Below are 12,070 nucleotides of genomic sequence, written 5' to 3'. Positions count from 1 at the left end.
ACTTTTTACATGAACATGCAATGTAGTTTTATTCTTTTCTTTTTAACACAAAAAGTAATGTATCTGTATATTTCCATCTTGGAGATTATTCCACATCAGTACCTGCAGCCTCTTTTTTCTCCCTGTGGCTGCATACCATCCCATTGTTTGGATGTATCATAATTTAACCATCGATCAACTATTAGGGGGTTTCCAGTCTTGCTACCACCAATAGCGCTGCATCAGTATCTTAGTCATTTTAGACAGATGGCATGTATGTAAGAAAATCTGCATGGTGGATGCTGGAGCCAGGGTCACAGTTCACACTCTCACCAGCTGGGAATGGGAGTGCCTGTTTCCCTACACACTCGCCAACATAATGTGTAACCAGCTTTTTTGTGTGTTTGAAAACCTTTTTTTTTTTGAAGTCACAATGGTTTATAACATAGGAAGTTCAGGTGTGCATCATTATATTTCAGCTGCTGTTTAGACTACATTGTGTTCATCACCAACAGTCTAACTGCCGTCCGTCCACATTTCTTGGTATTTGCCAATCTGCTGGGTGAAAAATAGTCCCAGTATCATTTTAATAAGTGTATTTCTTCTTATGAAGGAGTTTGATCATATTTTCCTATGTTTGAGGACATTCGTAATTCTTTTTCTGTGATTTATCCTGTCTATTCATGTACTTTTCCCTTTTTCTATTGAGTTGTTGGTCTTTGCTTATTGATTTGAGAGATCTTTTAATATGTGAAGAAAATTAGTATTTTGTATATGATCTGAGCTGCAAGGTATTGTTTGCTTTCAATTTGTCATTGGTTTATTGTTTTTGAAAGGTTTTCAGCCGTAAAGAACTTTTTCATTTGGTTGAATTTACTTAATCTCTTTTTAACTGATACTATTTTTAAAAAATTCTCCCATCTACTATGCACATAGTTTCAATTTTCATCTTTAAATCTTTGATTCCTCTGGAATACATTTTTGCTGAGGTGTGAGTTAGAGATCCAACTTAGCCCCAGATGGCTCTGCATTTGTTCCCTATACATTTTGTTGAGGGTTACTTTTTATACTTACTGATTTGAAGTGTCAGTATTATCATGTACCTAATTCCCATATTTATTTGGGTCTTTATAGATTTTCTGGTTTGCTCCATTCATGAGCCGGTGCTGTACTATTTTGATTGCCATAGCTTTATGGGTTCCACCCAGTTGCCTCTGAAATTGCTGTTCTTTCTCAGAAAGTATACTTTTTATCAGGATCATGTTACAATTATATATTAATTTAGGATCGATCAATGGATAGCCTTATGATTCTGCATATTCTTGCTGAAGACCGTGGCACACTCTTCCATGTATTTAAGTCTTTTATTTCTTGGGAGTATTTTAAGGTTTTCTTCAGATGGATCATGCACTTTTATTTTCTTAAGTTTATTTATAGGAATTTTGTCGTTTTTGGTTGCTGTTATAGCGGGCGGTCTTTTTCCTTCATTCTGCTTTCTAACTAGGTTTTTTGCACCATGCTTCTAGAATATGCTTATTCTGTTCTTTATTTCCACATCTTCCTTTCAGGGAAAAAGTAATTTGAACTTTGGATCTGCTGGTGACTTAAAATCATTTGGATTTTTTTTGGAGGAAGGCTAGCCCTGAGCTAACATCTGCTGCCAGTCTCCTCTTTTTGCTGAGGAAGACTGGCCCTGAGCTAACATCTGTGCCCATCTTGCCCTATTTTATATGTGGGGTGCCTGCCACAGCACAGCTTGACAAGCGGTGCATAGGTCGGCACCAGGGATCCAAACTGGTGAACCCCGGGCTGCCGAAGCAGAACGTGTGAACATAACTGCTGCACCACCGGGCCGGCCCCAGGAATTTTTTTTTTTAATCTGGGTGAAAAAATCTGTCATTCTGTTAACAATTTGTTTTCATAAATCAACACTAAAATGAATTTGACGTAATGAAAGTTGTACTAATAATGAAAACAGTTTTATTTAGCGTGTGTAGTAAGCTCTGTGATGCAGAAGCGCTGCTTTCTGATTAGTGACTACTGTTTATGATATCAGAGAGTTTACAGTAAAAGTTAATTTTTCTTTGATTTTTTTTTTTTTTAAGGTTTTTTGCCATAGGGTAGTAATTCAGGGCCTTGTGAACATTAGTTGTTACCATACCATGGAATTACAAAGTTAACAGAGACAGTTACTTGATATAATGGTGATTGCCATTATTTTTCTCTAGTGCTTGGGATATGTAGTATATTGACAATTGTATTTCAACTGAGAATGAAATGTTTGTTCCGGACAGTGGCATGTGCTAATGAAAACTACATTGACCTTAGAACCTTTCCTATGCTTTAATAATTCTGTATCTAAAGCAGAGTTTTGTAAAGCTTTATAAAACTGAGTACTAGCTATACGCTGTTGCATAATGTGTACCTTTGTTTTTAATCCCTAAAGTTGCTCATTAAATAACTCATTTGATCCTCAAAAGTCTGAGTACACTGATCAAGCCTAGTGTTTTGATTCTCTTCTCTCCCCTTCCTCTCTCTCAAGTGCCGGTGGCAGCCTACTGACGACCAGTAGACTGGTGCTCAGGCCGTTGTGACTCATGTGCAGAAAATAGGTCAAGTGATAATATGACATTTCGAATATGAAAATGCAGATTAATGGAATAAACCAGTAGCACTTGTGAATTTCCTGTGAAGTCTTAAGACATTGTGGACTTTGCATCCATAAAAGAAACGTAGTAGTGCTTTCCCCTTGATACAGGATCACAGAGCCGGTCACCTTTCCATTCATTCCATTCTCTTCTCCCAGGAATGTCTCCCAAAAGTCTTAAAATAGCCAGTCATTTTTTAATATTGGCTTTATAGCACATTATCACCCCTCAGCCAGTCTTACATAAATCTTAAGTTTGTAGGCTATGTTTCTAGAATGATATTGTAACCCACTTTTTGTTTACTTTGATTTCTTTGACCAGGTGCTATGTGAAAAACCTTGGGTAAAGATTGCTTGTTATGACATATGAAGAGTTTACTCAACTGTTATTATTTTTTCTTCCACAGGATGAATATTCCATCTTTCCTCAGACATACTCCATAGATATTAATGGTTATATTCTTGTGTATTCTGTTACATCAATCAAAAGGTGAGCCTCACTCCTGCCACGTGCTCCTTTTAAAGGGTTAGGCTGGAATTAGTGTTACTAACAGTTAGACTTGGTTATTAGGCTAAATGTTTTTTAGTGGTGGTCTTGTGGAGCAAACAGGTAGTTATGGGGAAAAATTACCCTGATAGATGTTCTCTTACACTCGTGGAATAAAAACTCCGTATTTCTTACTTGAAGCTGCCTAGATAGATAATGATTGAACACGATCTGAGCTTTCTACTAATCGGGATGAGAAATACATAAATTGATTTGCTTTTTGTGTGTTTTCACCATATTAATGTGGAACACGGGCTGACTGCTGGGGCCCTCTAGCTAAGGAATGTTCTACACATGTTTATTCAGAGGTTAGAATTTGTGTTTATATGGTTTGTCAGCCCAGTGTTAGGCTTTCCTATTTAAATGTCTTACCTATTTCATTTTGAATACTCTCAGTAAGGATTACTGAGTGTCAAATAATGCTCATGTGAAAAAGATTGGTGGGAAAAAATAGAGCAATTCCTTGTGTTCAGTTTATTTTATGTTAAAATGGTGACTCTGTGACATTTTATATTTTTCCCACTATAAACATCTAAAAACATCAACACTAAAATGGATATCTGATTTCATGCTTTTGTTTTGTAGTTTTGAAGTGATTAAAGTTATCCATGGCAAATTGTTGGATATGGTGGGGAAAGTGCAGTAAGTAGCCGTACTTTATCTCGGTAGATACGTCTGTTGTAATAGTAGCTCCTGGACAGTAAACTCCACACTGACTACTTTACTTCCTTTTTTCTCCTCATATTAATAGAATACCTATTATGTTGGTTGGGAATAAGAAAGACCTACATATGGAAAGGTATGTAGCTTCTAAATAATGACTGATTTATAAAATCAAGGCTAAGATGATTTAGTCACTGAAGTTCCATTTTTAATTACTGTTCTTACAGCAAGAATATTTTTAGCTGTAGCATATCTGTGTTTCTGTGTTCAGGAATGTGGCAGTGATTGTACATAGGAGAAATAAAACTGCAGTATAAATCCCACATATGTTGATAAATGTTTCCTGTAGAAAAGAGCGAGCAAATACTGTAGAAAATTATCTTTAGATTCTTCTACCATTTTGCGTAAAGCAGACTGTAAAAAGACAACAGTAACACTCATTTACTGAACAAATCGTTTTTTTGAGGACTGAGGTTAGGGTTAGAGTGATGAACCAGGTGGGCAAGGCCTATCCCCATGATGTCTAGAGAGGAAGGCACTTGCTGGCTGAATGCCTGCAGCCTGTGCACAACAGAATTGGACTGTGGCCCCTCCAGAATTGCCCCTGTCCTCGGGTGCTTACAACCTAGGTGTAAAATAGTCTATTGTTACAGATACTGGAGTACTAGGAAATACAGTTATGTTCTCTGAACTGTAAGAGCTTGCTGGAGCATGGGTAACCCCATAGGCGGTGTGTGTCCTATTCCCCAAGTCGGGCGTAGTTAAGATGCTCCTCTGTGTTGCATAGTGGATGGTAATACTGAGCAGAGCTTGCTTCTGCTTCGTAAGGGAAAAATTGATAAAAGTGGAGCCTGTTTCATAAATCAATTATAGATGTTTTATGTAATACAGAGAAAAGTACTTTATTTAGAATTTTATTTTTCCTTTAGGGTGATCAGTTATGAAGAAGGGAAAGCATTAGCGGAATCTTGGAATGCAGCTTTTTTGGAATCTTCTGCTAAAGAAAATCAGGTACTTATTCTTTAAAACTCTTCAGCCTGCCTTCCATCAGTCATAGGCATGTGTTCCTCTTAATCAGTGTTTCACCTCCTATCACTCCTGGTTAATCTTTATCCTTCCACCATTTCTAATGTTAGTCTTTGCATTGCTTTAGGAAGATTGTATTTATGTTTTAATTCAGTCAGTGTTCTACTTATGATGGGACCTAGAATATTTGTGAGATAAACAGAAGTTAATAGTAAAGGAAATACTACCTTTATGAACATATATTGTTATTTTTGTTTTATATTAAAGACGGATACAGAAATAAGTCCAGACACAGGAAAGAAGCAAGAATGATCTTAAATTACTCTGGCAATAATTTTCTGTCTGCACCTCCCCGCCTTTTTCTGTAAGAGAAACTGAGTTAGATATATGTGTTGTTTTTAACATAAAAACTATTAAGAACGATTTTACAGGCATTTATTACCAATTTCAGTCCTGCAAATATTCCTTTCAAGGCCTGTCCCAGGAAGGATGTCACATCCACTTCAGAAGGCTTCCGTAGCTCCTCTTTCCTTTTCCTTCCATGGCTTGAGTTTAGACCCGTAGCATCCAAGCTCGTCTCCAGCCTCCGTTTCCTCCCCAGTACACTTCTCTTGGCTGCCATTAACTTTCTAAAGCTACGGCTCGGATGATGTCACCCTCTACTCAGACTGTCAGTGAGTTGCCCATTGTCTGCAGAACAAGGCTCGAAGCCTTTAGCATGATATTGAGTGCAGTGATGACTTGCGCTTTTCTCGTTTCTTCTCTCACTACATCCTGTACTTCACAATCGCGCCAAACTACTGCCACTTCCTTAAACACAGTGGGCACTTTGAAAATGCCTCACCTTTACTCATGTTCTTCTCTGGCTTAAAATAGCCTTTCTCTAATTAAGTACTTAAATTCATATGGTGTTTTCTAGTTTTTAACGTATTTTCAACATGTTATGTTGTTTGATCCTCAAATCAATCAAAAGATTGATCGGTTTTCATTACTGTGAGGCAACAGCTCAGTGAGGGTGAACGGCTGGCTTGTTCGGGGTGAGGAGAGCTAGCGCACAGTCAGCCTGGTGCTCCTTGTTCCCCGTTCTGCCACTCCTTCCCATTACTAAGACCCCTAGCCCTCAAGGTTCTCTTAAATTTCCCCTTCTCAGTGACCCCCGCTGCTTGATTCACCCAGCCAAAATTAACAATAGTTTCTTTTCTCTCGTCTCCCTTCATTCACTCTGAGATCCAGGACAGCGTGGTTGGCCTTTGTGGCCTCCATGGTGTCCCGCACAGAGTTCTTGTAGCTGGTGGTGCTCAGTCAGCCCAGCCGTCCCTTCAGAGTCAACCCTCTTCGTCTCTGTTCAGACAACGAGGGATATTAAATCTGTGTGATTGGTTCCCGAGTTCCAAACAGCAAGGGATTTATCTGAATCTGTTCAGTTCCTGAGTGCAGGTGGTGAGAATTCAGATCATAAGAATTAAGAGGGGCTGGCCCTGTGGCCGAGTGGTTGAGTTCGCGTGCTCCGCTTTCGCAGCCTGGGGTTTCACCGGTTCAAATCCTGGGCATGGACATGGCGCCACTCATCAAGCCGTGCTGAGGCGGCGTCCCACATGCCACAACTAGAAGGACCCACAACTAAGAACACACAACTATGTACCGGGGGGCTTTGAGGAGAAAAAGGAAAAATAAAATCTTTGGGAAAAAAAAAAAAAAGAAGAGAGTAAGAGACTTGTGGTTTTAATTGAATGAAATCAAACCCTGATTGGGTATCTAACCTATCCTTAAGATCATCTAGTTGAACGTCTCATTTTAGAGTTGAGGAGTTAAGAGGTAAAATGACTTTTCTAAGATCACTCTATATATAGTATAGGAAAGAGAATTAAGTTTTAAATTTAACCCACATTGGGTCCTCTCTCCTGTGCCTCAGGCTGTCTAGTGGATGCAAACACGGGCCTTGTGCGTGACCCAAGTGCAGTAGAGATTAAAGTGCTCTTGGGGAGAGACTGTTCTGGATTAAGAGTCTGTGTGTGAACCTTAATTGGAATCTGGTTCTAAAAACCCTCGTGTAAAAGCCATTTTTGATCAGTTGGGGAGATTTTATTATACTCTGGATATATTAGGGAAAGTGTTAATTTTTTTAGGTGCAGTGATCGTACTGGGATTATGAAGAGAATATCCTTACTCTTAGGAAATGCAAACCAAAGTATTTAGGGGCCAAGTTTCATAATGTCTGCAGCTTACTTTCTTTTTTTTGAGGAAGATTAGCCCTGAGCTAACTACTGCCAGTCCTCCTCTTTTTGTTGAGGAAGACTGGCCCTGAGCTAACATCCATGCCCATCTTCCTCTACTTTATATGTGGGACGCCTGCCACAGCATGGCCTTCCCAAGAGGTGCCATGTCCGCACCCAGGATCCGAACCAGCAAACCCTGGGCCGCCGAAGTGGAACGTGCGCACTTAACCACTGCGCCACCAGGCTGGCCCCATGCAGCTTACTTTCTCATGGGGTGTGTGGGTGGATGGACGGAGAGAGTGAGCCAGCTGATACAGCAACGAGGTTAACACTTGCTGAATCCAGATAGCGGGGCAGGTTGATTATTGTTCAGTTCTTTCCATTTGTCTGTATGCTTGAAAATTTGCATAATAAAAATTGGAGGTGGAGAAATGCAGTTGAATGGCCCCAAGCTCTCTTTGGGTCTGTTTGCTAGCTTCTCTCTGCTTCTCCTGGGTGAAGGTCTGAGGGTCCTAAAGCGCTCATTCTATTTGGCGTTGTAAGTCAGCCTCAGCAGTGTTGCTCACTCTTCGTGGCGGGGGCGGGGGCGTGTTACTGTGCTATGTGTGTCTGGCAGTTACTGTGTTATCCTTGCTGCCACCTCGAAGGCATGGATGGCTTTGGACCCCACCTCCACTCTCGTTAAGAGGACTTGCTTAGGAAGGCGAGGTTGCCTCAGGTTACTTTCTCTGGTGAGAGTGACCTGTACGGTTTGCTTAAGGTATGTTACTAAACTCCTGTTTGAACTGGCACGCAGGCCTTTTCTCTATCTAGTTTGTGTGATACTTCCCTTAGCTTAAGGTTTTCATATGCTTCTACGTAGGTTTATTCTTTAATCTTTTAGTTTCCCTTAGCAGGTAGTAAAGGGCTTTTTGAATACCCAGATAAAAGATGAATTCCACCGAAGGCTTAAAGTTAAAATGAAAAAATTTCAATTAGTGTAATTCTTTTAGGTTTTGATAAATTTAGCAAATTTGTCTGATATTAGCCAAAAGCCTAAAAGAAGGCAGGAGTCTTGTATGGTAGCCTCAAACATCTTAAGCCAGACAAGCCCAAAGACCAGATGAGCCAACTGATGGTTGTCTCGGTCTGCTCTGGCATCATTATCAGATCGACAGATACCTGAACAGACGTAATATGAATCCTTTACGGCAAAAAGATTCTTGTACCAAACTAGGTAAGTCCAGCGGTGATGAAGATGTCCTTGGAAAGCAGCAGTCCTGATCAGTACCTTAAAGGCATGTCTAGGTACTTCTCAGCTCCCTGTCGCGGCTCTTGTCATACTCCTGCCCATTTGGTCTTTGCGTGTGCTGGAAGTGAGGGGCGTCCTGAGCCTAGGGAGTTTCTCCCTGTCAGGTGGGAAGAAACGAGTAATTCTAGTCCCTTAGAAGAGGCCCTTCTGGAAGAGCCATGAGCGATTCTAATCCGCACACATACTAGAAGGCTACTACTATGTGTCCGTTTTAGTGGGGGAGAGAGAATTTGTGCATGTAGTGGACACACACACACACACACACAGCATCAGTAGTCATGTGATCAGAGACCAATCTGTGTGAACTGCTCAAATTTTTTATTGAAAAGTTTTCAAGTATAATTTGTTTGTAATTTGTATTACTTACTAAAAATCCACTATTTTAAAGTAAACTGTCCTAAGTAAAGTTTAGTCAATTTTGTTGGTAACAAAGTGCTCAGGAGTAAAAATTGTCAAGTCATTGAAACTGCAGCAATAGGAGGGAGACTCGCTGAAGCCAGTGGCCTTGATTAGCTGCACAAGAGGCTAGGACCTGGGGCTGGTGTTGGCTTGCTTAGGAGCGCTTCGTTCACGCCAGCGGGAGAGAAGGAGCCAGGGTAGAGGGCCCAGAGTCAGGGGACGCTTGGTCTGGTGCGCAGAGGATGTGGCGTTCCCTTGTGAGCACTGCTTCTGCTCTCCCGGTGAACTGTAACCCAGCTGTCAGCTGGTGTGAGAGCAGGGGAGAGGTTTTAGAAATTTGAAGCGAAAGGAGAAGGTGTAAAATTTCATCTGGAGGAGTCTCTGGACCAGGGACATGGAGTTGGGCTGCTGGCAGCACCGAGGCTCCCCTTTGGACTCAGGGTCCTGGAGGTCAGGTGAGCCCCGGCGCAGTATGGGTTTCCCTGGGCTGCGTTGGCTGTGAGGTTGCCGACCCCAGCAGGCGGACAGTCAGCAGAGAAGAGAGTCCGAGTCCACGGACTGTGATGGTGGGCTGTGCAGTCTGTGCTGGTCAGGGAGGAAAGTGAGGACAAGACATGGCTGAGGGACAGGGAAAATGTAGTCGAATCAAGGAAGCAGGTCCCTGTGGGGTTAGGAGTTGTCGCATTCGGGATATCCAGAGACAGAAGGAAGATGGGTCTGGTGGGTGCTTGACCTTGGGGTGAGGGAGGAGGGCGGTTATTGGTAATGACAGGGTCTAGGCACTGGCCTCCAAGGCTTTGGGGAACAACAGCATTTTTTGACTACCACAATGACTGCATTTAAAGTATAGGAACCGACATTTGGCCTAAGAGACGATTTCTTGCCCCAAATGACAGTGACTCCTCCTTGTGAAGGGCTAGTAGGGTTGCCCATGGGCCGAGAGGCTGACTGGTCTTCTCCTTGTTTTTCAGACTGCTGTTGATGTTTTTAGAAGGATAATTTTGGAGGCAGAGAAAATTGATGGGGCTGCTTCCCAAGGGAAGTCTTCCTGCTCAGTGATGTAGCTCTGCAGAGCCTGTCCACTGAAGGAGCAGGCTGCCCGGCGTCCTTCCCGGTAGACTCGGCTGCATTTCTCTTCTGTTAACCTGAAAGATTTCATTTGGGTCAGAGCGCTTTCCCGCCGTCCCCTCCAACCCCTTCAGATTATGTTAAACTCTGACTCTGTCCAAATGAGTTCACTTCCATTTTCAAATTTTAAGCAATCATATTTTCAATTTATATATTGTATTTCTTAATAATATTATGACCAAGAATTTTATTGGCATTAATTTTTCAGTGTAGTTTGTTGTTTAAAATAATGTAATCATCAAAATGATACATATTGTTACACTACTATTAACTAGGCTTGGATATATCAGTGTTTATTTCATTGTGTTCAATGTATACTTGTAAATAAAATAGCTGCAAACCTTACTCCCTGGTGCTGCTCAGTGTGGCTTTGAAAGAAGGAAAGCTTGTCCTCCTGAGGGTTTCTTTCTCGGCCTCTAGGAAGGCTCAGCATTGGGTTCCTGGAACTGGTGGAGGCTGTGGCTGCAGGCAGAGGCGAGCAGAGCCCGCAGGGACTGCTGACCGCAGGGGCTCCAGGCCGCGAGGGGGCCGCCGGACAGCAGTGGGCGGGCAGTTGGGGAGAGTAGAGTGCCAGAATTGGGATGGCTCTCTGTCGACTGAAGCTCTGCCTCCACCCCCGGAGGCCCGGCCTCCACTGGATGTTTCATGCGGGCCAGGTGGCGGGGTTCCTTAGAGCTGCCTTGTTCCCTGCTTGCCAATTAGGCTACTCGAAGAAAAGGAAACCTTAAGAAGTGCTTCCGTGGGGCCGGCCCTGTGGCTGTGAGTGGCTAAGTTCACGCGCTCTGCTTTGGTAGCCCAGGGTTTTGCCGGTTCGAATCCTGGTCACAGACATGGCACTGCTCATCAAGCCACGGTGAGGCAGCATCCCACATGCTGCAACTAGAAGGAGCCACAACTAAAAGATACACAACTATGTATCAGGGGACTTTGGGGAGAAAAAGGAAAAATAAAATCTTTAAAAAAAAAAGGAAACCCTTCGTGTCCCTCCTCGTGCCTAGCTTGATGTCCATGTCAGACAGGATCTGATTTAGAAAACAGATCTGCCTGTCACCATCCCCAAAGCTCCAGCGTGAAGCGTTCTGTGTAGAGCTCCGTGCACCTCCTTCCGGCACAGGCTGTGTCCCTGCTCTGCAGGCAGCAGCGGTGAGGAGGGAGGCGGTTGGACTGCGTGGTGGCCGCCACCTCAACTGGAGGTCAGAGTTCAAGGTGAGTGATGTTTTTAAATGATGCCCCTTCCAAGTTAACATTTCGCAGGGCTGTTTCCAACATTTTAAGGGAATGTTATCGACTCTGTTAATAAAATACAATTTTGCCTTATAACTGATTTTTTTAATGAAAAATTGTGTTTTTAGAATATGCCATTATTTTAGATCTTTTAACTGTTTTTGTCTTGACATTCCAAGATGAAATTTGAATCTTAGAAGACCTCCACCAACTGCTCACTTCTTAAAAATAAATTTTGACAACGTAGTATTGTTACTTATTAACAGGGTTTATTCTTAGGCTTAATATCGTGCATTAGAATTCAGCATATGGGACCACATTAAATCTGGATCCAGTCAGCCTTTTCCATCTGAAGTTCTTTCTGCGTACATGGAAACTTTCAGCAGCATATTCGTGCTGGACACTTACGTTCAGCTCTCACAGAGTGGGCCTCTAAGCACTGGATCTCCTGTTGGAGGCAGCATCATGTTCCTTCACTCAGTGCAGTTCACCTATTCATTCAGATGTTTTCTGAGCACCTACTGTGTGCTCAGCACTGTTCTAAGTGCCAAGAACAGAACAGAAATCTGCTAGAAATCTTGTAGAGCTTCCTCCAACCTTGAGCCTTGCAGCTACCCTGCGGTCGGTCCAGTCCGGCTCCCCAGTGCGGAGATCCCCTCCACAAGACAGTTGATTCGCTTGCTAGAGGGATTGTTTGTCACATGGTCCAAATGTGGTCTTGCAGCTCGGGACTTTCAGTGACGGGGAGCTCATTACCTGGAGATGATGATGGGAGGTGGTTAGTGGTACCTGCTGCACGCTAATGTGCTGGTTTGCTTCCCATTCACCCTGGGAAGACAGTGCCCCACTATTTACAGATGAGGAAACTGTCTTAGAGGTGTTACTGGTTGACTAAGGTCGATAACCAAATTCACTCTGTGTCTGCTGTACTCATGTGTTAGAGCTGCTGA

General features: G+C 42.5%; 1 protein-coding gene across 3 annotated transcripts in view; it reads left to right on the top strand.

The window, feature by feature from the left end:
- Positions 1 to 10,241, top strand: part of RHEB (Ras homolog, mTORC1 binding) — a 49,586-nt gene extending 39,345 nt beyond the window's left edge. For all 3 annotated transcript variants that reach the window (XM_023640024.2, XM_070265261.1, XM_070265260.1), the window contains 5 exons: positions 3,034 to 3,116; positions 3,759 to 3,815; positions 3,925 to 3,972; positions 4,766 to 4,847; positions 9,740 to 10,241. In XM_023640024.2, coding sequence (XP_023495792.1) covers positions 3,034 to 3,116; positions 3,759 to 3,815; positions 3,925 to 3,972; positions 4,766 to 4,847; positions 9,740 to 9,832 — 363 coding nt within the window. In that variant the 3' untranslated portion in view covers positions 9,833 to 10,241. The remainder of the gene's footprint in view (positions 1 to 3,033; positions 3,117 to 3,758; positions 3,816 to 3,924; positions 3,973 to 4,765; positions 4,848 to 9,739) is intronic.
- Positions 10,242 to 12,070: the final 1,829 nt, after the last annotated feature.

This window comes from Equus caballus, chromosome 4, assembly GCF_041296265.1.
Source record: "Equus caballus isolate H_3958 breed thoroughbred chromosome 4, TB-T2T, whole genome shotgun sequence".
Taxonomy (NCBI): domain Eukaryota; kingdom Metazoa; phylum Chordata; class Mammalia; order Perissodactyla; family Equidae; genus Equus; species Equus caballus.
This window is presented reverse-complemented; position numbering and strand designations above follow the sequence as displayed.